This window comes from Opisthocomus hoazin, chromosome 4 (genome assembly GCF_030867145.1).
Source record: "Opisthocomus hoazin isolate bOpiHoa1 chromosome 4, bOpiHoa1.hap1, whole genome shotgun sequence".
In the NCBI taxonomy this organism is placed as follows: Eukaryota; Metazoa; Chordata; class Aves; order Opisthocomiformes; family Opisthocomidae; genus Opisthocomus; species Opisthocomus hoazin.
Window position 1 is genome coordinate 87,365,623 of NC_134417.1, and position 24,311 is coordinate 87,389,933.

At 46.8% G+C, this 24,311-nt stretch overlaps 1 protein-coding gene across 2 annotated transcripts in view; it reads left to right on the forward strand.

Moving 5' to 3' along the window:
- Positions 1–5,835: 5,835 nt before the first annotated feature.
- RHEB (Ras homolog, mTORC1 binding) overlaps positions 5,836–24,311 on the forward strand; it is a 40,947-nt gene continuing 22,471 nt past the window's right edge. The window contains exon 1 of one of the 2 annotated variants that reach the window (XM_075419824.1): positions 5,836–6,015. In XM_075419824.1, coding sequence (XP_075275939.1) covers positions 5,964–6,015 — 52 coding nt within the window. In that variant the 5' untranslated portion in view covers positions 5,836–5,963. The remainder of the gene's footprint in view (positions 6,016–24,311) is intronic. The other variant, XM_075419823.1, reaches the window with a different exon arrangement.

Sequence of the window (24,311 nt, forward strand, 5' to 3'; positions counted from 1 at the left end):
CACCCAAGCTGCGTAGATGCCACTTTGTGAAAGCCCAGGTGCTGCCCTGGCCCCTAGGATGCCAGAGAGTTGCCCAAATGCAGTGAGAGATCTCTCTCCCCGTCACTAGTCCACATGAGCATATTCTTCAGCCCTATATTCACAGTATTTTTGAAGATTGTTGAACCACTGATAGGTAGTTTTCACTTTATTTTTTAGCACAAAGTCTTTTGGCCCTGTTCCACGCAGACAGCTTTGGGCCTGTCTGCATAAATTAGGATGCAGAAAGCCAGAATGAATTTGCAGCTTTTGAACAACCGTGTACAGACTTCCTCTTTCAACATTATTACAAGTGCTGTTGATGTGTTGTGGACACAGGGCTAGCAAAATGATGGAAAGCAGCCTCCTCAGTGATACAAAACTGTATTTGGAGAATTTTTGCCCTTACCTTCTGGAATTCAGTTCTGAACTTTGAATTTGTGAGCAGCAGAATCGCAGTGTAACTCCATGAGCATGAACAAACAGCAGTGCTATCAAAGAGGCACTCTGTACAGGCACAAGCACCAGTGCTGCTGCAGTAAACCAAACTAAAGAAATCGTGTCATTTTTAGTACAGATCACTTTACTCCAGAGCTAGAAAAATGCTTGCTCCAGCACAAGGGAGGGCCAGGAATGAGTAAATGAGGGGAGAGGAAGGAGGGGTGACTCAGCAGCAGTGCTGCATGTACCAGGTTAAAGTGACAGTGCAACTAAAGCCTTGATCTCAGACTCTTCACATGGCTCACAAGAGGCCTTGGCCAAGAATGAATAAGATGTCATTAAACTCAAGTTCTCGCACATTTTTTCCTCTGGACAGGCAGCAAGCAGATCTGAGACCACAACGCTGGCTCCAGGCGCTCCCTGTCTTTCCACAGACAGGGCCATGCTGCAACTGGAGATGGCAAGAGGCTTCCCCAGTGACTCAGCTGAAAGCCTGATCGATAGCGTAGATGATCTTCTGTCCCAAGGATGTGAGAGGCTCTAGAAATGGATTCTGTTCTAACCAGCAGGACTGTAAAACATGTCATTGATTCCTGTGCTTCCCTGTGCAGTTCCTTGCCTAGCAAGAGATGTCTGTGAAAGCTAATTATTCTAAAAGGCTTCTTGGTCTTGGAAGGGAGCAGAGTAAGTTTCGGTTTTACCTACTCTGGATATTTTTAGCTGGTTAGGTGTAAGACGTTCCTTGGTAGACTTCAGCCCTGAATATTTTTCAGTGTCTAGAGATGCTCTGAACTAACTTAGGGAAAATCGCCCTTCGCTGGCATTGATCACTTAGCTGATTAAAACACTTCCCTGTTTCACTTCTGGAATCCTTTTGGTTAGAAGATCTGAGATCTTTAAGCGCCCCCAGACAGTATTTGCTGTTTACAAGGAACTGAACTGCCATTGTTGTGTATCCAAGGCCTATTCATCTTTTACTGAGGGATATTATTCTGCTGGGAACGCAGAAAGAACCAGCCTCACTTTCTGAGGTTTGAGCTCTTGTCCTCCCAGCAGACGAGAGGAAGGTGACTGAAGTGGTTCCAAGACTGCGCACGGCTTTGGGAACATTCCTTGCTGTCTTTTGAGAGCACGCGGGGTAAGTTGGAGGCTTTCAGTTTTGGTCCAGCCAGAAGTGAAAGCACACGTGCTTGATCCTGTCAGGCAGCAGGCTGTTCAGCTGCTCGTACTGAGCTCTCCAGTCAGCTTTCGTAGCCAGCTTACTTCAAAAGTTTCTATGAACTTTCACCCCATATAAACACTTATTAGGGGTGATTTCCAGAGGAAAATGTCATTCTGTGTAATTTAATACTACCCTTGTATCCTCATAATACATGTTATGCAAGAAAGAATGTTCTGCAGACACTGCTCTTTACTCCTGACTTCAGGTCTTAATTTAAATGCGGTTTGGAAAGTCTTTGCAGTCAGACCTGTTCCTGCTGAAGTGAAGGGGAACAGGAGGTGACCTGTACTCCTACGTCACTCATTCCTTTAGAAAAAACCACGCGTCCCTGCCAGCTGCATACCAGGACCCGTATGGCAACAGCCGCTGTGAGCTGAATTAGTTCCTTAATCTGATTCTACTAACGTTTTGCCAGTGTTTCTAACTGAATATTGGAAAATATGATCATTGTGAAAAAGCAGGAGGGAGTAGGAACAAGTGTAAGACTGAACCAAATGTACTTTGTAACCTCTGCGGGCAGCAAAGGCTCTGCTGTACACATGGAAGCGAGCCCAAAGTAAACGCCGGACACACAGCAAAAAAGCTCCTCGGGAAGGTCCTGATTTGCCAAAGGACAGAGCAGGTAATTGAACTGCTAATTGCTGTTACGGGAATCAAATGTACGAGTTAGAGCTGTTCTTCATTTGGACTCTGAGTAGCAGTGTGTTCCTGGGTTTGTATGTACTGTATTATAAAAATACTTGACTGTTGAGTTATGTTTACTACGTGAAATTCATCATGGTTTTTCCTCCACCACGGCAAAGCAGATGTAGGCAACAAAAGACAGACACGTTCCCTTTTCTCCAGCTCCCTCAGCATCTGTTTCTGCTCTCACCGCACACACATACTCCGTCGGCGCTCGCAGTTCTCCCATTTGGTATCTTCTCTTTCAGAACCTAGGCCATACCTGATGTGTTGCATTCATCGACTATGTTGTTAACTCATTCACAATAAAATGAATGTAATTTATCAGCTGAACGCATGATGAAGGCTACCTTTAATTTGAAGGAGCGTCTGGTGAAGCGAGATACAAAGCAGGCCTGGAGTACAGGCGGTGCATAGGTGCACGGCGTGCGTCACTTGTCCCAAAGTTCTCTGAACTCCTTTTGGTTCACAGCACGACTTGCAAACCCTGCAGAAAGGAAGAAGCTGGAGTAGGACCAGGGAACGCACGGGCAAAGCCCTAATCCCTAATTTACCGCTGCTACAGGATGCTCTGCTGTGAAATCGCACTTGGATTGTTAGAGGGGAGAGAATTTCAGCGCGGGGCCGCTGGATGAGTGTGTGAAGCTGTGCGGCCCTAAACATATCAACGGTACGAGTTCAGATAAAGCGCGATGCCCTGATTAGACACGTATGACATAGATGTGCTCTCCCTCAGCACCAGCGTGCTGCTGGGCAGGAGAACCGCAACGACAGCCCTGCCGCCATCCAGATCATCTCATCTCTGCTTCAGCTGCTACCGCTGGAGCAGCAGCATCCCAGGGTGCGCCCAAAGGCCACCTGGCACTGTCACCAAGTCCTAGGGCATGGAGGAACAACAGAGTTCCCCAAAAGCTCCATATTTGCCTGTATTTCGAGTGTTCCAGTCAAGACAGAACGAAACACGTGATCCTGATGGAATAAGGGTTATTAGCCAATTCCTTCCAAAGAACCAGTTGAAGAAAAGAAAGTCATAGGTTTTTCTGCAAGTTTAAAAGCCACCCGTGCCCAGAAAGGGCAAGTTCTGTGCTCCTGCTGCAATGCAGGTTAAGCAAGCCTGGAGGGTGTCCTCTGGTGGGACAACTCTGTTGCGATTAAAGGCAGTAAATAAAGCAGCTGAAGGAGGGGAGCAGACACCCTGCAGTAGTGACCTCACCTAAATGAGCAGAGAGAGTGAGCAAGCACAAGTTAACAGAAACGAGACAAACAAAAAGACAAGGGTGCAACAGGTGAGCGAGCTAAGAAAAAGAGAGTAAGGGAAAATACCTAATCAAAAGAAGTGGGGTGCCAAGGAGAGAGCAAAACCAGACACAGGAATCCAAAAAATTTTGGTGCTTACCACTCCCTGGAAAGACCTGAACATATTTTCTGAACATGTAGATTAGGTTTCAGCAGCGTGCAAACCACAGCACCTCAATAAAACACACCAGGTAGTAAGAACTGTAAGGATATGGAAGTTGAAAAAGTAACTGCCCCAACCTTCACCTGTGTTTTCAAACCTGTTCACATCACAGGAAGGTAACTCTGACCTCAGGGGTTTCAGTCCTCTGGCTCGGTAAATAGCCTGAATTTCAGACCACGCCATGTTTGCAGAGGGAGCGGGTGCGAAGATGGCAGCACAGCTGCCGAGATCCTCGAGGCACGGTCCTGCAGGATTACGGGCACTGCCATCCTCACGCCTGTTAAGCCACCAGCCTCGCGGCTTGTTTAAAGATTTCTGTTTTTTAGAGCACGCAAAGCAAAACGGAAGGGAGCGATCCCCATCAGGCAGGACTGCCTCTCCGCACCTCGCAGAGAGCTGTGCACAGGGCCGCTCTGGTGACCAAGGCAGGGTTTGTGAACGCTTCCCTGTCCTCGGTGGGGTACTCCAGAGCCATGACAGAACAGGAACCCGCACCGCAGTGAGCGGAAAAGAGAGGCTGGGCACGGAGAAAGAGTGTGCACAATGACACCCCCACCAGCCATTGCTGACAAAACACATAAACCCCCCATTTTCTCATTAAACTGCTGACTTTTCATCATGTACCTGTTCACTGAAGGCCGTCACACCTACTGTTTAAGTACCAGTGCTTAGCCTTCAAAATCCTATAATCCGGGAGATGTACAGCCAGACTATGCCAAACAGTGCAGATACCTCCCTAAAGCTTGTCTGCTTATCATAGAATCATTAAGGTTGGAAAAGACCTCTAAGATCACCAAGTCCAGCTGTCACCCAAACACCACCATGCCTACTAAACTATGTCCCAAAGTGCCATATCTACACGTTTTTTGAACACCTCCAGGGATGGTGACTCCACCACCTCCCTGGGCAGCCTGTTCTGATACCTGACCACTCTTTCAGTAAAGAGATTTTTCCTAATATCCAATCTAAACCTCCCCTGACGCAACCTGAGGCCATTGCCTCTTGTCCTATCGCTAGTTACCTGGGAGAAGAGACCAACACCTGCCTCACCACAACCTCCTTTCAGGTAGGTGTAGGGAGCAATAAGGTCCCCCCCCAGCGTCCTCTTTTCCGGACTAAACATCCCCAGCTCACTCAGCCGCTCCTCAGCAGACTTGTTCTCCAGACCCTTCACCATCCTCATTGCCCTTCTCTGGACACGCTCCAGCCCCTCAATGTCCTTCTTGTAGTGAGGGGCCCAAAACTGAACACAGTACTGGAGGTGTGGCCTCACCAGTGCCAAGTTCTGGGGCACGATCCTCTCCCCGCTCCTGCTGGCCACGCTATTCCTGATCCCAGCAAATCTTCAGAAGCAAATCTTTTCTGTGCGCGGGCAGCTCTCTTCTGCTGTAGCTCCCTGCCCTCGTACCAGGCCAGACGAACGCTGGCACGTGGGAACGAACGGCTGAGGGCGGGGAGAAGAAAACCCATCTCCCTTCACAGAGCCAAGCTGTCACGTTGGTCCCTGACAGGGGAGCCGCCAGCCGCCCGCAGCGCTCTGGTGTGCGGCGCGGCGCGGCACCGGACCCGCCCTCAGGACCGCGGCGGCCGTTACCGAACGCTGGCGGCCGCCCCTCAGGAGCCCGCCGCCCGGGTAAAGGCAGCGCCCGCCCTGGGAGGGGCACGCACGCGCGACTCTCAAGTTCCCTCCGCCCAATCGGCGTCCCCGCTGAGCCAGCCCCGCCCCTTTCTTTGAACGCCGTCCCCTACCGCAGCCGCCACTCTCGCCCAATAGCCGCCCGCGCCGCCTCCGCCGCCCAATCGGCGGGCGAGGAAAGGGATGACGCAGCGAGTTTCCCCCCCCGCCCATCGCGGCGCCTGGCGCCGGCTCGCGGCAGCGGAGAGGTCGTCGCTCCGGCCTGTGACGCGGTGACGCACAGGTACGTGAGGGGCTGGCGAGCCTGGCGGTCACGTGGGGCGGGCGCCGCCGCTGCTGCCAGGCGCCGCGGGTCCCGCGCGCTCGGCCCGCCGCTCCGCCGCCCCTCCCTCCTCCCCCCCCCGCCGCATGTGGCTGGCGGCGCGCCCCGCTCCCCGCCAGCCGACCGCCGCCTCCCCCGCCGCCGCCGCCCTTGATGTGGTTCGGGACCGGGCGGGGAGAAGATGCCGCCGTCCAAGTCCCGCAAGATCGCGATCCTGGGCTACCGGAGCGTGGGTGAGCGCGGGCCGCCGCCGTGAGGGGAGGGGGGGGGTGGCGGGACGTTGATGGGGGTGGGGGGGGAGTGCGGCGCGCGGGTCCCGGCCTCCGCAGCGCCCCCCCGGCCCGGAGGCCCCCGCCGCATCGCCCTCCCCCGCGGCAGCAGGTGCAGCGGCGGGGAGGGAGGGGAGGGAGGGCCGCCCCGCTTCCCGCCGCCGGGAGCGCGCAGCCGCGGCGTGCGGGCGGGCGGGCCCCGCCATGGCGGCGCCGCAGAGCGCTGCGGGCCCGGGGCTTGCGGGCGCCGGGCCCTTAATAGGAAGTTTCGCCGGCTGGGCCTTCCCGAACGAGCCTGGAAAGCCGGGGAGCGGGGGGATGAGGGCGGGCGGTCTCGGCCCGGTACCGCGGCTCGGGCCCGGTGCTGCGGGCAGGGCCCGGCGGAGGAGCTGCCCGGGAGCGTCCCGCCCGGGTCTGCGGTAGCTGTGGGAGGGGTTCCGCTGCGTGACCGCCCGCCATGGACAGCGGCCTCGGATGTCTCGGCCTTGGGGCTCTGGAAGCCGGGGGGGGGGGTCCCCGATGTCCCCCACAGCGCAGCTCCCCGGGCGGGTCCGGCCCGGCGGCGGATCGGGCTGGAGGATCGTGTGCGGCTGGAAGAAAAGGGCCGTACACCGGGGAGGTTCTGTGCTGCTGGAAAAGGGGTCTCTGCGTTAAAGTAGTGGCTAAATCAGCAATTTGCCTTCCGTTACGCACTCGGCAGAAAGAACCCTAAAAAAAATGCTTGTTTTAGAGATAAAAAAAAAGGCTAAATAAATGGAGCTCTTACTTAGACTGTGTGTGTAACTGCAGCCTGCGTTTGAGACGGGGTAGTGCAAAAAGGATGATGGATTTGCCTAGTCCTTGAGCAGCCTGTAGCAGATGGACCAGTGTGCGCAGTACATTTGACATCGCTCCTCGCAGTCCCTGACATTGTGTGTTGTGTTGTCTTTTCTCTTTGAGCACTGGGGAGAACGAGCAATGGGCAGCGTAAGTGGGAGGGAAGAATGCTTGAAATGCTGTCCGTTAGAAGTCTGTGATGGGCACTGGGTGAACTGCTGAGCTTTCATCTTTCATCTGTTGACAATGACAAGCAGCAATCAAAAAATCGAATGATAGTAGATATGTACTCAGCTGAGGAAAAAAAGAAATAATATAGTATTGTTAACTGGGTTGGTGGTGTTTTGAGCAATAGTACTCATACGGAAAGGATGGACGAAAGGTTACCGAGTGTCTGTTAAGACCTACTGCTGAACTTCTTCAGCTGAAGTTCTCTGAGACCAGTGCAACGTTAGGCTTGATGGGACAAGATCAGTTTTATTAGGACAGCTACAAGTTGTATGAACATAGAATTAAGGGGGGGAAAGACTGGTTTACTATAGTTTACCTTTCATTGTCTTTGACAATCCTGTGTTACCCCTCTCTGGTAAAAATCCTACATGGTGAAACTGCATTTACTCTTCTTAAGCATGGGAGCATTAAATTTCTAGGCAAAGACTTACGTAAAAGTTCAAGTAGTAGAAACAGATCATCGGGGTCTTACTTCCATCTTGTAAAGCTGTTAGAAAAACAAGAAAGTTAAACTGCGAGGTTTAAGTTGGGTCCTCTGCTTATCCAAGTATGCCTCCTAAAGTGTAGGAGGATGGTGACTTGGTTTGGCTTCGGAGAAGCTTTTGAGTAAGTCTTGCTTTGTATCGCGATGGCAAGAATACTACTTGAACCCCGGGTAGGAGAGGATCTGATCTCTTCTTAGGACAGGCTTTTGAGTGGTAGAAAATGATGAGCATTTCTCCTGGGGAAAATACAACATTTGACTAGAACTAATGTTTGTTAAGGTGGAGAATAATTGCAAAATCTGAAGGACTGGAAAGAAATGTTTTCTAAATTTCCTTTTGTAATTAGGGAGCTACATTCTATTGCCAGTAACATTAATCTTGGCCCTGGAATGAGGGAGGCTAACTCTGGCAAGTCGTAAAATGTTTACAGTTGTGTGCGTGTGTATATATATGCTATAGGTTAGCGTAAATTCTGAAGTGACCTGCTCCGTGACGTTGCGTGCTCTGCTTGTGATGTGTGTGGTGCTTGAGGTGAGGCCAGTCAGAAAATGGCGAGCTCTTTCTCCTGTGTCTTGCAGCTTCGTGTTGAAATAACCAGGTTTTGATGACAGTTTATAGCAGTGAGCTGTTCCCTACGGTCGATGATTCAAGACTTCTGCGGATCTTTCAGGTTATGAGTGTGTATAGTAATGGGCAGGCACGTCCTCCACAGGGATTTGAGGAACTTGTCTGAATCTGGTCCTGGCTTTATGCTAAGCCCTTATTTCTTTTACTTACATTAAATTTTGTTCTTATCCCAGTGCAGTTATCAGACAGACTAGAGTTAGGGAGTGGTATTCTGATATAATAGTTCTCAGAATAGAAAATTCGTTAGTCTGCTTGTTTGAATACACTCCCTCTGTCTTTCAACACCACCATCAACCCTTTCGTATGTGAAACTGGTGTGCTTCGCTGATGGGAGCGATCACAGCGGAAGCCTCACGAATTCCCGGGCAGACGCGCCTTCTGAGATGCAGACGGAGTATTTGCCAGAAACTTTGGGATTTGTGTTTTGGTCAGGAAGGCCAATTACATGTGCGTATAGCATACAGGTTGTGGCATGACGCTAGGCAAAATCACACAAGAATGTCTCCTCTGGGTTTTGCTCAGGCTGAAATCAGTCTAAGGAAGTTAAGCTCCATTATGTAAGTGTGCTTGTCTCGATGAGGTTCTGAGCAGAAATCAGATGGATTTCATCCCAAAAATTGGACAGTTTCACAGTGGGAGGAACTTGACTGTGGTTACTGTTTGATAAGTGACCAGAGTGGACCAGCTACCTGATCTGATTCTGGAAAAAATCTGATTGTGCATGATGAAGCAGAAGATTTTAAAAGGTACTGCCTCAACTAATAAGAATCTTCATACCTCTGTTTTAGTCATAATTTAATATATCCCAAATGTAACTGGAAATAAGTGGTTTGCATGGAAATAAATCAAGCAAGGCTTAGATTTTCTGAATCTCTTCGGGTAACAGCTGCTCTAAACAGCAGCGTATAGTCGTCCAAAATGCTTTGTGCTCACTTTGTTTCTTTTTTGTTTATAGAAAAAATATGTAAATTCAAACCACAAATGCCTGTATCAAGGAAGAGGTTTCTTAGATCGTCTTGTAAAAAGCTCGTTACTGGGGTTCTCTGCATTATATTGAACTGATGGCTTTAAGATAAGCAGGGAGGTGTTGTTTGGCTTGGATGCTTCAGTAGTAGGTCCCTATCTCAGCCTGATTTGTTTTTTTTTTTCTGTTCGTATAACTTGTGCTGCTGGTATTACAGAGACACTTGCAGAAACCGGAATTCTGTTTCTGAATTTTACGCATTTGGACTCGTGATCTGAACATGCTCTCCTGATCACTTTATAGCTCTGGGGGGGAAATCCGGTTAAGTTAGTGGTGACTTGCCTAGCTTCTTCCCCAGCTCAGTAGCACTCGGCAGCTTTCAGGTTTATACATCAGCCTTTTTGTGTAGGTGGAGAGCAGTCCATACCGTGGTTTGCAGGCAGAAGTAGTCATGGTCTTCGACTGCGGCATGCAGGTAGTGAAAAAGGCTATGGTGGAAGAAGCTATCTGCCAAGGTTAATTTGTATGGAAAGGCTTCCAGGTGCTTGTATTAATCTAAAAGATGCTTCTGCCCCCTCCACCTTGCCTGAAAGCAAGAAAGGCAGAAAACGCAGTACCTTTAATATGTACCTGTAAATAGTAAGTATAATTGTCAGGACAGAATGGTTTTGAAAACATGAGTTATTTGAATAGTATTTGTATTGTAAAATGGAGTTGAGGCTTTGCTTTTCACTTCTGAAAGATGGCATCTGTTCGCACAGTAGCACACCGCGCTGAGGAGGTATCCCTTTGATACTGGGCGGAGGGAAGTGGTAATTTTAGCAGGCAATAAATTGCCCGTGTAAATGTCAAGAGAGAAGGAATGGAGAAATTACTGCTATCGTGTGCTGTGATTTGGCTTACAGAATTGGTTGTGTCTGTAACATTGGAAATCCTGAGGTTTAACAGGAAAATAGAGCAGTTCAGGATCCAGCCGATACCTAAGGTTAAGATTTTGCCGAGGCCCTAATGAGTGCCAAGATTATTTTTGCAGCGCTTCCCTCGTTAGGACTCTGCCGGGGTGCAGCAGTGCTGCTAAAAGGAGAGGTTGCAGCTACCAGGGGACTGAAATGAGGCTGGAAATGCCGGCTTTAATTGCATTTCGGTGTGACTGCCTGCGCTGTTCAGCAGTGAAAGTTGCTACAGCACATTTGATAGCAGTAGCTGGAAGCACTAGAGGCAGCATGTTCAGCTGTAATATCAAGCCACGGCAGGGTTATTTGAGGACACCGTTCCAGGGTTAACCCTTAAATTGCCTACTCTGATCTCTTTAAGTGGTAACGCTTGCAGGTTTTGCTTGTGTATTTGAGTGTTTTGGCATTTGATTACTCAACTTAGAGTTAACATCGATGGGAGAAACCGAATGAAATGTAGATCCTGTAATTTATAGGCTATATAAAGCTGAGGCTCTCCATTTAGATACGCTACGCTGCCTTAAGTGTAGGCTCTGGGTAAACCAACCACCTCTGTGGTACGCACTGCTGCAGAAACTTAGCATAACCACGCGTTTGGGATTCGAAGAGCAGGCTAAAATGCGATCAACTACCGACTGTGATTAACTTCCTCTAACTCTCCTGAAGGTGACATTCAAGGGCGTATTTTAAAAACTGCTTGACTTCATTGTGTGTTCAACCCAGAATTGAAACAGCTTCTCTGTGGGATGTTCATAATGCACTCAAGCTCTGCGAATCCTGCATGAGTCAAAAATTGCTTGGTGTCAGCCCAAATTATCCTAAATCGGAAGCTGCAGACATGAAGCACAGTATGTAAAAACACGAAGCTGCCCTTGTTGGTCATGCATCTGTCTCCTTAAGGACTTGAGAGGCTTCCTTGTTTTTTTCCAAGGCTTATATTTGAAGTGAATGGCAAATTCGTTGTGAATTTGATACTGTGAGAAACTAAAATGTGTTTCCTGAGTTTGGGGGGTGGTTGTTGCTTAAAATTTCTCTCTTCCAATCTTGGTGAGGGCGTTTGCTTTCCTATACAGTGCTTGTATGCTGATGGCAGCGGTCCTGCAAATAAGGGTGTATGGGATGGGGGGAAAAGGGAAGAATGTTGAGGGAGTCCATGTTCTGTGTTGTCTAGCAGACCTCTTAAGAGGATTTAAGAATATTAAGTTTACCAAAACACATGCATGTGGGCTGCAAAGATTATATTTCCTTCTTGAGAAATAGGAAGTACAGTGGAATTTGTTTTTTGGGGGAAAAGATGCTTGTGTTGAACTTCTGTGACAAGGAAGTAAACTCTGGTAGATTTTGAACAGAGTGCAGAAAGAGGCTTTCAGGTGCAGCTTTCTTCAAGAGATGTCCCTGCCTCTTTTGTTTCCAGTTGCCGTGTAACGAAGGCAGATGCAGATGCACAATGTGGGATGGGGCTTCCCCTGGCAGGAGCAGAGCTGGTCCCCGCTGTGCCTGGACACTGCACCCGCCCTGGCACACTGCGAGCCTTGCCACTGCCGCAGAGCATGGATTTCTTTGACAAGTAAAGCAACCAGAAGGAAGAGTTTTCGTATCACTCAGCTGTTCGGCTCTGCTAGGACAGCCTTGACAGAGGGATTGGGGTCAGGAGCGTGAGCTCTTTGGAGTTGGGTGGAGTAGGCTCTTTACTTCAGTCAGACCTCTTATGAAACCACAGCTGTAAGTATTTTCGTCTGCCACTCCAGATAAGCATGAATGCTTTTTCGTAAACTGTCAGCAGCGGGCCGTTTGAACCTGAGTAGTTCTCTTGACAGAAAAAGATAGCTGTGCAAAGGTGGTGAAACGTGCGTTGGGGAGCTGTGAAGAAATCAAGTTTTTCAAGGTTCTTGTTTAAATAACCTTTGTAGTCAACTCTAATCCTTTCATGAAGAATCAAGGAAAAGTAAGATGTTTTGACCTGGGGTAAATCTAAACCTTATTCTGAAGTCTTCAAAATCAGATGATGCTTGAAGTGATAAGATCTGGAATTTTCTGGAAATGCTTAGGAGTGAAGATTCTGAAGTGGAGCAAAGCCAAAAGTCCAGAATACAATGTGCAAGGCGTGCAGAATCACTGATCGCCTTCCTGCTTGGAAGATCAGTGGAAACAAATCTAAAGGCTCTCTTGCTTTTCAGAGTGATCTTCGGTGTTTGCTAAGATATCCTAAAAAACATCTGTTGCCTACAAGTACTGGTTGGTTCCTCAACCTGGTTGACTCCTCTAGTTGTAAGTGTTTAATGACGCTGTTGCAGCGTAGAGGTGATTCACAACTACTTTGTCTGTTTAGATGCACTGGTTCTTCCGCAGTTTACCGTATGCACTTTGATCACTGTACCTGCAAGTTTTAAGTGGAGTTGTACGAAGGATATGGGATGAGAGAGTGGTGAAAAAGGTAGTGGTATAAACAGATGATACAAGTTCTTGAAGTGCAGATTTTGGATTATCAAGCATGATGTGCCAGTGAAGATGAAGACAGGACAAACAAAGAATAGCTTGTGAGCCTTGGGGCTCCTGCAGAAGGGAATGGGATTTCTTATGGTACTTCTTATGTGAATTAGAGAGTTTACGACTAGAACATGAAGAGGAGATTCATAGCAGTTTAATTTGGATGAAATCCTTAAGAGTTTGTGGATGATGGCCAAAGATTAATCTTTTGAGGCATGCGAATGATTTCTGAAGGCCTTTTAAGACCCTAATGTGTGACACTCGGAAGACTTGTTCGGAAAAGTTGTGGTGCTTCTATATTAAATAGATGTGAACTGAAGAAATCGCCATTCTCCAATAGATTCTGTTTTAAACAGTGAAGTTTCCTTTTAGCTCTCTTTTTTAATATTACATTGAAGTCTTAAAGAATGAGTGGTTAATAGTTCTGGAAAGGTTGTTGGTATTCTTAGGTATTTTAGATTACAGGAACCAGAGCAGCATGCATGACAAATCTTAGCTAGTTATTTTTGTTCTGTGGAGTATTGAGTTCAATGAATTTTAATTTGGAAAAAGTGGGAATACATAAGTGGTCTTCAGCGTGTGGGTGTGAACATGTGCAAGTGTAATACGAAAGTGTCTCTTGACAACATTGTCTCCTGAGTTAGTGGGATACATCTGTGTAGCTTCAACAGCTTGTCAGATTGTATTGCCAAAACTTCATTCAATATGTACGACCTCTGTTAAAGGTACTCTTGCTACATGCATAAGAGCTAGGATGCATAATATGTAGAAAAAACTCCATTAAATCTGTCCTACAAACTGTCAAAACAATCAAGCCCTTGACATTAATGCAGTAAAATTTATTTTGCTTTAAGGCTTGGTCCTCGATTACTAACAAACTTTTGGTGTTCTAAAATCTGTTTCAAAATTAGCATTTGGAATTAGAACTGAAAGTTTCTGCTTTGAGACGTGCATATAAACAAGCACCGTGTTTCTTAGTTTGCTGCAGCATCTTCTGAATTGCTTGCTTGGAAATGTCCATTTCTAATAGATGCTCTGCTTCGTCTGTATGGTTTGACACAGGCGAATAAGTTCTAAAGAAAGGTGCTGGTTGTGCTATTTTAACTTTTTTTTCATATGTGAAGGAAAAGGTTGTCAAAATTCTTGATAAAGCCTTTGTTGGTTGCTAAATTTAAATCTAAAAATTTTTTAAACTCAAGATGAACCAAGTTTTTCTGAGCGGTAGAGCTAGGAAGAGCAAGAAGTTGTCTGAACATTCCAAAATCATCATCTTTATACGGAACATATCAAGGAGTCTTATGATACCTAAACTGTTTTTCTGCTTGTCCTTCCTCAACTGCAAAATACCTTTTATCCTTAAGTGTGGTGGTATGACAGAGGAAGAGTTAAAGTGAAGCTGCCAGAAGTGTTTCAGTGAATAGCTTGTTGAAATCTCGTCTAGATGAGTGCCTTGGATGGTGTTCCTAAGCCTGGCCTTGGGCTCGGCTTTTGTCACAACCAACCACTGTGAACGTGTGTAAGTGAATGGTAGTACAGAAAAATAAGATGATGCCTTCTCTTTGGTTTCCCAGGCAAAAAGACTGGGATCTTAAAAAGCCGCTAGTTCATACACAATTTACAGCTAATGGTGAGACTGTAGGATATATATGTTTCTTTTTTTTTCTGAAGGTGGTCATATGAGCATCCCATTACTTTAGCATCCAGATGCTTATGTGCGTATGGCCTGTACGTCCCAGAGGTTCAGAGGGCTTAAAGGTGGAGGCTGATGAGGAGAAAAAGGGACAATATGAGAGGGGGTGTATGGACCCAAGTTTTAAGGGCAGAGTATTGTGGGGAAGGTTGGGCCATGCCTCTCCCGTTCTTACAGCGTGGAAGTGTGGAAACAAAAAATGAGGATATGGGTTATTTCCGAAGTAGGCAGGCAAAGGAGGGAAGCGACTTCTGAACGGCTTTGCTGTACCTGTGGTAAATCGTGGCCGTTGACCTATTTGCATGTCATAGTTCACATTTTATATGGTTTAGCCAAGTAAATGTCAAGTACTTAATTTCTTAGATACTGTTTAAAATAGACTTGAATTTACAAATACAGTTAGCTGCATTAGTGTATGATTGGACTGGGTAATAGCAGAGTAATAATCACTATTGCACTTTGAGAATTTTGTTTGTGTTGCTGTGCAGACATTTGTACAGTGCACTGCTCTGTCTCTTGAAGGTCGGCCTGAAGGTAGGTTGCCTTGAACTCTAGCTTGATACCTGACTCCCTGTCCAAGCTGCGTGGTTGTGCTGGGAAGTGAAGAAGCCGGCTTCTGTTGGCAAGTGGTTCCGCAGGTGCTGGAGCTGGACTGGCTGGAAGACACCATCTGTGAAAGACAGTTTAAATGGAAAAATCGTTTTAATGTCAGGTTGCAAATGTCATCCTTGGTTATCTCCCTGGGCTGTTTTCAAGGAGCGGTGGGGTGGTTTGCTATTTCTTCTGTTGATTTTTTTGTTCTTCTTCCTTGCAAAGATCAGAGTTCTATGTTGTAACTTTTTTGTACTAGAGACTGTAAAAACTGAGAATAGAAAATTGTGATTCCTACCAAAAAACTTTTGATCTGAAGTACCTTGTGAGCCAACAGATGGATAGACACTGGTTAAGAAGGTAAGAAAGCCAGCTGGCTGTCATGACAGGCAAGAATTGCATAGTGTGCTATAGCAAACAAGGGTTACCTAGTCTATCTTCTCTGCCCTATGGCAAAATCACCTATGTCATGTCATATCTGACAGATCTTTGGCTTAAATTCCCTTAAAATTTCCCCAGGTTGAGGGCTGTAATGAGTCTTCTGGTACTCTACATGGTGTTATCCTTATTCCAGAGTCTTTTTTTCCTGATGTCTTACCCATGCGTGTCAAGCTGTGATTTTGGTATATCGTCACTTTGAACCTTCCTTACTGTTAACAGATTGTCCTCTATATTCAGAGGCTACTCTGTTACACTGCTCAGGTAAGCGTGTACATGAAGAAGGCTTGCAATCAGAGTTAATGAGCACAAAACCTTCTCTGTTTTGTGCTAAGAGGTGTTAGTGCTGTCAAGGTTCTAGCACGGTTCCTGATGTTTTGTGCAGCTTTGGGAACTTCCAGCGGTGCGGGACATGGCAGGTAGATGCGCTGTGCACTGATGATGGCTGCCAGTAAGCCGCATGCTTTCCACGAAAGTCGGGTTTTGGCTGCCATGTGCAATGCTGGTGTTGGTTGGCATTGGGTTCATCAGACTTTGGACCATTTGTGAAGGCACGAAGAGTCTGTTACGTTGGCTGACTACTTCGTAGTCATTAACGCTGCTGCAGGCTGAAGTTGCCTTTTGTTGCTAGGATATTGTAGTAATTATTACACAGTTAGATTGAGATATGCATGTTCAATATGTTGTAACAGTAGCCTGCCTGTAGTTGTTGGAAAAAATCAGTAGTATCTTCAGGTTTTGCTGTGGGTTGGCAAATAGCTCTGTGGAGCTTCTGTCAGGGTGAGGCTGAAATTTCTTAGCCGTGGGTGCTGGATGTATATCGTGCTATTTGCTTGGGTGATGTTACCCAGAGAGGGGACGTTACCATTACTGTCTCATCAGGATTTTGTCAGGTACCTGCTTTCTATCATCCTACAACAAGGAAGAGAAATGCATCTCTTACTGTTGTTCTTGCAATTCCAGGAAGATCCTTCAGGCCCAGTATCGTATGCATTTCAGTGGTACTGTCAGAGGGCCCATTTCTCACCTGTTCAGCTTCATTTCTGACAGTTTACTTGGCACTACGATAAGCTCAGGGTCAAGCTCCTAGACTTGCCTTTTCAAAATGGTACTGGGAAAATTTCACTAACGTTTTCAGAGACTTAGCCCTCTGCTCGGTGGCAGTTGTAAGCAACGATGAGGTATGGCGTCCACAGTGCCGGTTACAGTGGATGCCGTGGCTCCAGTCCTCATTAAGATCCTTATAAAGGAAGATCCTTAGGGAAGACCTCCTGATCCCTTGAAAGGCTGAGGCCTTTCAGCTTTGTAAAGGTTCTGTGCTGTTGAAGCTTCCCTCTGAGGGTGACGGAGCACTGGAACAGGCTGCCCAGGGAGGTTGTGGAGTCTCCTTCTCTGGAGATATTCAAGACCCGCCTGGACAAGGTCCTGTGCAGCCTGCTGTAGGTGACCCTGCTTTGGCAGGGGGGTTGGACTAGATGACCCACAGAGGTCCCTTCCAACCCCTACTATTCTGTGATTCTGTGATTCTCTGTTACTGGTGTAGATCTGGTGGTCTGAAAACGTAAGTGAGATTAGCAGTGAAAGGAAGAGTTTATCCTGTTTTCTAATAGAAATGTTGTTTTAAAAAATCCCAATTTGTACTTCTGCACGCTGGCTAGTTCGATTGCCCAGTGCTTTACCGGGTGGTCAGTAGTAGCCTATAACTTAATATGGCTGGTGTTAACTTCAGCAGTTGCACAGAAATGAAAAACAAATGCAAATGGTGGCTGCAAACCCATGGTAAACCTAAGCAGCTGCTTTGTCCCATGGCGTGTATAGAGGAGAGTTTGTTGGCGTCGGCCGTTAAATTCAGCTGTGCTGCGGGCACAGGTAAGGCAGTGTCTGTGCGGCGGGTGGGGAGCTGGTGCTGGTGACTGCAGTTGGATAGATCCACTCCTTGGAGAAGTGCCTAAAACCTGCTAGTCCTGATGTTTCTGTCTTGCAGAAAGGTAGTTGAAGTTGGACACTTCAGTGATATTCAGCGTCAAGAAAGAACTGGCTGGTAGTTGGGAGTTCATTCCCTGGTGTTGAGATGAAAACCTTGAAGATGGAAAAAGGGAGCGTGTGGAATGCATGAAAGCAAGACATACGTGTTCTTATTCTAAAGACACGGAATTTTAAAATTAATTTAACGATGAATCAATGAGAGTTACTGAAAGTATCTTGCAAAGACATTTCGTGTTGTACGATGATCCAAGGAACGGTCAAGTTTTTTCAGATACCTAATTAGCTGCCTGAAGTGTGTGCAGAGGGGGAGAGGGCTTGGCTTCTACCCAGCAGTACGACTTGAATTTTGCCTCTTCGGGGAGAAATCGGTACAAAGTTCAGGCTCTTTCTCTCTAAGCGTATCATAAACTGAACCATTAGGGTCTGATCTTTAAGCTTAATAAGCTTCCCTTCAGAAGTCCAGTATATCAAGTAGTACTGCCTAACTTTTAGTTTAGAAATGCATTTGCTAATTAGGCTAGCAGACATGCCTGATAGGTCAAGTCTGAATTTCTGCTGCCACCTGAGCTATTTCAGGCATGATTCTGTGGGGAGGGAGGTGGGAAGGCGCTGCAGGGATGCACAGTTTCTGCAGGAAGGCTGTAGGGAATACAGGGAATGGTATTTATCTGAGCAAACACTGGCTGACTGGGATGTGAATGCCTGAATTCTGCTTGTAGTTAGGAGAGCCCAGGATGCAGTTCTCCTGAGCTGTTTAAAGCATCTTGGGTGCAGCCATCTGTGCATGTATACCATGGCCAGGTGAGCTGTATGCCACAGAAGTTTTCTGGATTTTTTTTTTTAAGCCTTGTAACAGCTTTTTCGTCTTTGACAAGTAATAGTAAACACACGGAATTAAAATTGGTTTACCTCATTAAAAGGGGAATATCAAGCAAAATGTGGCACTCTGTTTTTCTGCCAGCGAGGGTAACGAGCAGAGGTAACTGGATGGTGCGCTAAAATAGCTAAAACATTTATTCTGACAGTACTTTGATGAGGTTACTGACTTAAAAGGAGACAAAATGGACACATGGAAGTGGCAGCTAACCTGTCACAGCAAAACAGCGGAGTTTTTCCCTACATACTTCCCTGGACATCTACTGCATTGTAGCAAAGTGCAAGTGAACATTGAGGGGTGAGCACTGCAGCAGGGTGGAGCAAGCTTGCTGTTACGTGTCAGGGAGTAAAGCACATGCTTCTTGCTTTCCTTAGAGAAAATATGATCAAGAGAGCATCATTAGGACTTTCTGGTTTGTGTTTTGAAGGCTTATTGCTGCCAGCCTTGAAAGGGTCTGCAAATGTGCTTATGAGTTTGACCAACTGCTTTGAAATCTGAATAAAAGGAAGGAATCCATCTGACTTCCTTTCTAAATGCATCTCAGATTTCTTCTGGCTTGCAGAGAAATACCTTTGATAAACCTCAAGAAGACTGTGCAACGCAGAAGGAAGGGAAACAGGCATGTGCCCTTTTCTCCCTGCAGGCTTGTGTGCTTGGTGTTACAGACCGTCATGTGAACGTCCTCTTCTACAGCAGGGGTGGTTCGTGCTACAATACCTTGCCTTAGACTGTCAAATATATTTCCTTATATCCTAATGTAAAAATAGATCAGGAGAAGGCAGGGAACAGTTGTAGCAATGGGATAGAGCACAACAGAAGTTGAAAAAGAGCTTGTGCTGTCCTGAAATGCTGATCTTCTGTTTGGTTTGTCGTGAAGGTCTCTTCTGTTTTTGAGGTCCCTCGTTACCAAAAGATGTCTCAATGAGGTCCTCAGATTTTCACTCTTACAGGATTATAAGAGCAGATTCTTTAGTCTGTCCTTCAGAGAGCTCAGACAGTGCTTCCAGATAAGAGGACTGCCACCACTCTGTGTTGCAAATTGAGCATGAGTATCCTAGAATCACAAAATAGTTTGGGTTGGAAGGGACATTTAAAGGCCATCTAGTCCAGCCGCCCTGCAGTGAGCAGGGACATCTACCACCAGATCAGGTTACTCAGAGCCCTGTCCAACCTGACCTTGAATGTTTCCAGTGATGGGGCATCTACCACCTCTGTGGGCAACCTGGGCCAGTGTCTAACCACCCTCACTGTAAAAAAAATTATCCCATATATCCAGTCTATATCTACCCTCTTTTAGTCTAAAACCATTACCCCGTGTCCTACTGCAGCAGGCCATGTTAGAAAGTTTGTTCCTGTCTTTCTGGTAGGCCCCATTTAAGTACTAAGAGACTACAATAAGGTCTTCCCGCAGCCTTCTCTTCCCCAGGCTGAACAGCCCCAGCTCTTCCAGCCTTTCCTCACAGTAGAGGGGTTCCAGCCCTCGGATCATTTCTGTGGCCTCCTCTGGCCCTGCTACAACAGCTCCAGGTCTGTCCTGTGCTGAGGGCTCCAGAGTTGGATGCAGGACTCCCGGGGGGGTCTCACCAGAGCAGAGGGGCAGAATCCCCTCCCTCGCCCTGCTGCCCAGGCTGCTGGGGATGCAGCCCAGGGTATGGTTGGCCTTGTGGGCTGCGAGTGCACATTGGTGGCTCATGCCCAGCTTTTCATCCACCAGGACCCCCAAGTCCTTCTCGGCAGGACTGTGCTCAATCTCTTCATCCCCCAGCCTGTGTTGATAGCAGGGGTTGCCCAGCCCAGACCGAGATGCAGGACCTTGCACTTGGCCTTGTTGAAACTTAAGAGATTCACACAGGCCTGCTTCTCGAGCTTGTCCAGGTCCCTCTGGATGGCATCCCGTCCCTCAGGTGTGTCAGTTGCACCACTCAGCTTGGTGTCATCTGCAGACTTGCTGAGGGTGCACTCGATCCTACTGTCTATGTCAGTGATGAAGATATTAAACAGTAGTGGTCCCTGTGTGGACCCTGGAGGGCCACTGCTTGTCACCGATCTCCATCTGGACATTGAGCTGTTGACCGCTACCCTTTGGATGTAACTATCCAACCAATTCCTTAGCCACCAAACAGTCCACCCATCAAATGCATCTCTCACCAATTTAGAGAGAAGGATGTTGTGGGGGACCGTGTCAAACACCTTACAGAAGTTCAGATAGAGCACACCCATAGCTCTTCCCTTGTCCATTGATGTAGTCACTCCATCATAGAAGGCCACTAGGTTGGTCAGGCAGGACTTGCCCTTGGTGAAGCCATGCTGGCTGTCTCGAATCACCTCCCTGTCATCATAGGAGCAAGTGCACCAGTTGAGCGCTGTGTGTCGGCAAGAGTTTTCTCTGTAAGCATTAGAAAATAATTTTTTGATCTTGGTATCCTAAAGCTGCAGCTCAAAAGTAAATGTTTATAAGTGGTAATTCCTCATGATTAGAAGTCTAATAGTAAAATTAAATTGCATCTGAGTAAAACACAAGGTACTCATTGTGTCACTGTCTCCAGAGGTTTAGAAACAGAGTTCTTTACTGATCCAGGTGTATTGTTTTTATAGTCATTAAAATGATTCCCTGAACTACATAGCAGTGGACAGCAAAATAGCAACTACATAGTCCTAATTAGTACCTGGGGGAGAAAAATCTTAATTAACCGTAGAAAGTTGTGAATGATGAGGCCTGAGGTGAATGATGAGATAGTGGTGGGTTCTGAGATCATCTGCTATCTTGTGAAAAGATTTTTGTTGAAGGGTGATGCTGTAATTCCCTTTGGTACCCAGTTAAACCTCTGTCTGCTCCAAGTTGTCCTGTCCCTTTCCATGCTCTGAGGATGGACAGATAGTCCACACTGTGGAAGAGCTGGTGTCTGCATTTTGTGCATCTTGGTATTCTGAATTAAAGAAGATAAAGATCCCAATGTTCAAGTCAGGCTGAGTGTAACTTTTATTATGAAAACTTCATCTCTGTGAAGCATAGTAAGTTGACATAGCTGTGAGTGAGATACTGAAAGCTGGGTACGCATTAAGTCTTCTAATTTGATATGACTGACAGCATTTCATTGTGAAATTTCTTGAATCCTTTTGTGACAAAGCCTAAACTAGTTTATGCTGTAGGTAGGACTGAGAAGATGTACATAGAGACTACCTTAGGTAAGATGCTAAGCTTGTGGTAGGGAGTGGATTAGGTGGTGCTGGCTGCTGAACAACAATTAAACACAGTACGTAAGCAGAAGCTTTGATGGGAAAAGATGGGTTAAAGAAACTATGCATCTGAAATTCTAACGGAACGGAGAGTTGCAGCTCTTCAGTAGCTGTTGTTCTTGACCCTGTCCAACTGTTTACTCATTGCTTGTGCAGACGATTTCGAGTATTGAGAAATTCATCCTGTTGAGATAAAGTGCCCTGTGCTGCCCGTGGCTGTCATCGTGGAGATGCCACGTTAGAGGGCAGCTGCAGAATCGAGCTTGCACAATGCCTCGCTTGTGGAGCTGTTGTTTGACTTGCTCACTGGCCGGTTGCGTCATTTCTGTCTCCTGGGCTTGGGGGAAGTTGACTGCAGACGAGAATTTCATCCAGGCTTTCCCTCTGCCCGTTGCGAGGGGCATAGGGCCACGGGACGGGGTCGGCAGGCCGGTGGTGGTGCACCCAGGAGAGGGCATGACCTTGTCGGGGAGGCTGGCTGTTTGTGAGCCCACCCGTGCTCAGTCACTCATCTGCTTTGCAAACTGCTTAGTGTTGTGAAGCTTGAGTTTTCAGGCTAGATGTAATACCACAGCTCTTGTCCAAGAAGTAAAAGCATGAGTGAAACAGAACGTGGCAGTTGTTTTACCTTGCCAGTTGCAATGGCATTCGAAACGGATGCGCTGTGACTGCGCTAGTCAGAGCGTTCACGGGATGTTCCGCTTTGTGTAGCGAGTGGTCCGTTGTACGCACAGAAATACGACAGCTTTATTTTTTGAAATGGCTTTCTGTCTGAAAACCTGTTCCTTTTCTGTTTTGACAGACAGTGGGGAAAACTCTTTACCACTCCCACATGGTATTATAAATAACAAATTGTGTATGCAAATACCCTTTGGGTCCTTCTGAACAACTTGAGTTGAGCTTTCGGCCACCTGGGACTTGTATTCTAAACACTTACAAAACCCATTCCTCCCAGCCCTCACCTTCTGTCCTGTTCCCCCAGGGAGAGGAAGAGTCAGTAAACTTGAGGGTTTTGCTTACAACTCCTCTGCCATAGAGCATCTGGTGCTTTGAGGTACCGTAGCAAGTACAGCTGGAGGAGTCATGCTGTTGCCCTGCCCCAGTGTTGCACTTATCTGATTCATTTCTTTCTTCCTAGTCATTTTAAGCTCTCTGCTTCTAAACAGAGGCAAAAGACTAAACTATAATCTTCCCCAATAAGATTTTGAGAATGCTTTTTCATCTTAAAATTGCAGGTCTCCATCAATTTAGTGAACTGCTTCAAGCAGACTTTGCCTTCCTTCTGCTCATGACGCTTCTGCTTTTGGTCTCAGCAGATGTTTATTTTCCTAAAACTTGAGGACAGTGGATACACTAAAAGTACCAGCGTGGAGGATGCTACAAGGGAAAACTTTAGCAAACTAAAAAAAGTTCAGTATGTTTTCCCAGCGAAGGCATATTAGAGCTGAGCCTTTTTTGAGGTACGTGCCCTTGAGTAATCAATTCACTAAGCCTTTGCTGCTGGTGTAGGGCTCTGTGGTCCTTTTAGGCTGAAGGGTGCCAGAGCGTATCCACATCAGGAGTGCAGTGTCCCCCCGCGTCCTCCTCCCTGCCGAGCCCCAAGACGGGGTTGGCACAGTGGTAAGCGCAGCTGCGTGCAGTTCCTTGGCCCCTGCCTCGCAGACCTTGTGTTGATGTTGTAATTTGTGCTGAAAATGTTGCCTGATCATTCTGGGGAAAGAGGAGATAGGAGCTAAATTGTCAACATGATTTTCTTCTCTGTCCACGTGCATGGGTCAAAGGCCTGGAATAAAACCTGTGGGATAAAGTTCAAGCTAGGCTGTTGTTTACGTGGTCCTGCTGAGACGTGGGCTGAGACAAGGCAGTGGGGTGTTAATGACCTGGGTTTTGAATTTCTTGTGTCCCCTTTGGAAGCCTTGGTTTGGTGGGATACTGTTGCATACACTCATCCCAGAGGGTACGTGGCTGAATCCAGGACTGGAGAGCTTAGCTTCCCTGTGTCTTCTCCGGGGAAGCAGGCATCCTCTTGTGATCCCAAACACATCCTTGCTGGAAGGCTTGGTACGAAGCTTGGAGGAATTTAGGAGGAGAGTGTTGGAACACTAGTTTTGTCTGGTTTAGTTTCCTCCTCTTTCACTGCTAGGAGGAAAGCAATAATTAATACAGCTGGATGTTAAATGCAGCATTTTCTACTGGCTCCGACTTGTTTCTAGTATTCGCTTTCCAGACTTAGCACAGCCAGATGGTAGCAGTCAAATCTTTCAGTTAGTTTAGGATCCTTCTTAGGAGGAAGAATGTTCGGTGATGATCTACGCTTAACTTAGCTCTTCTTATCTTGAAGATACAACAGCCTAATATAGGAATAGTTCATTTTGTTTTACAATGGAATGCTGAATGTGCTGGTGTTGGCAAAGAATCTGGAAGCATGAACTTTGGGTAGCAACTTCAGCAGCTTATAGCTGAAGAAGAAATAGCTTGAAAGTTCATTCACTCTAAGCGGTGTCCAAAAAACACAGTTTCACAAAGTTGCTGGGATGCATAGTTGTAGTTCTAAGTCTGTCCTTATTAGGATGATTTCAGATGTGCGTGGTTGCTTTTTGCCCCACCTCTCCTTGCTGGAGCAGCAGTTTAAAGTGCAGTGTGCTCTGTAAACTCATGAACAGTGAGTATCACACCTTCAGTTGCGCTGTTAGGTGTAACAGAAAATTGTATCAAAGAACTTGGTTTGAGAAAAAAACAAAGGTGGTGTGCTGGTTGGTCCTTTTGGTGTTTCTCTGGTTTTTTTAGCATTGTGTCCTGAAAAAACTGGCATTATTGATAGGAGACAGCAAAGGGATAAGGGTGGCAGAGCTGGGCAATGATGTTAAAATAAACCAAG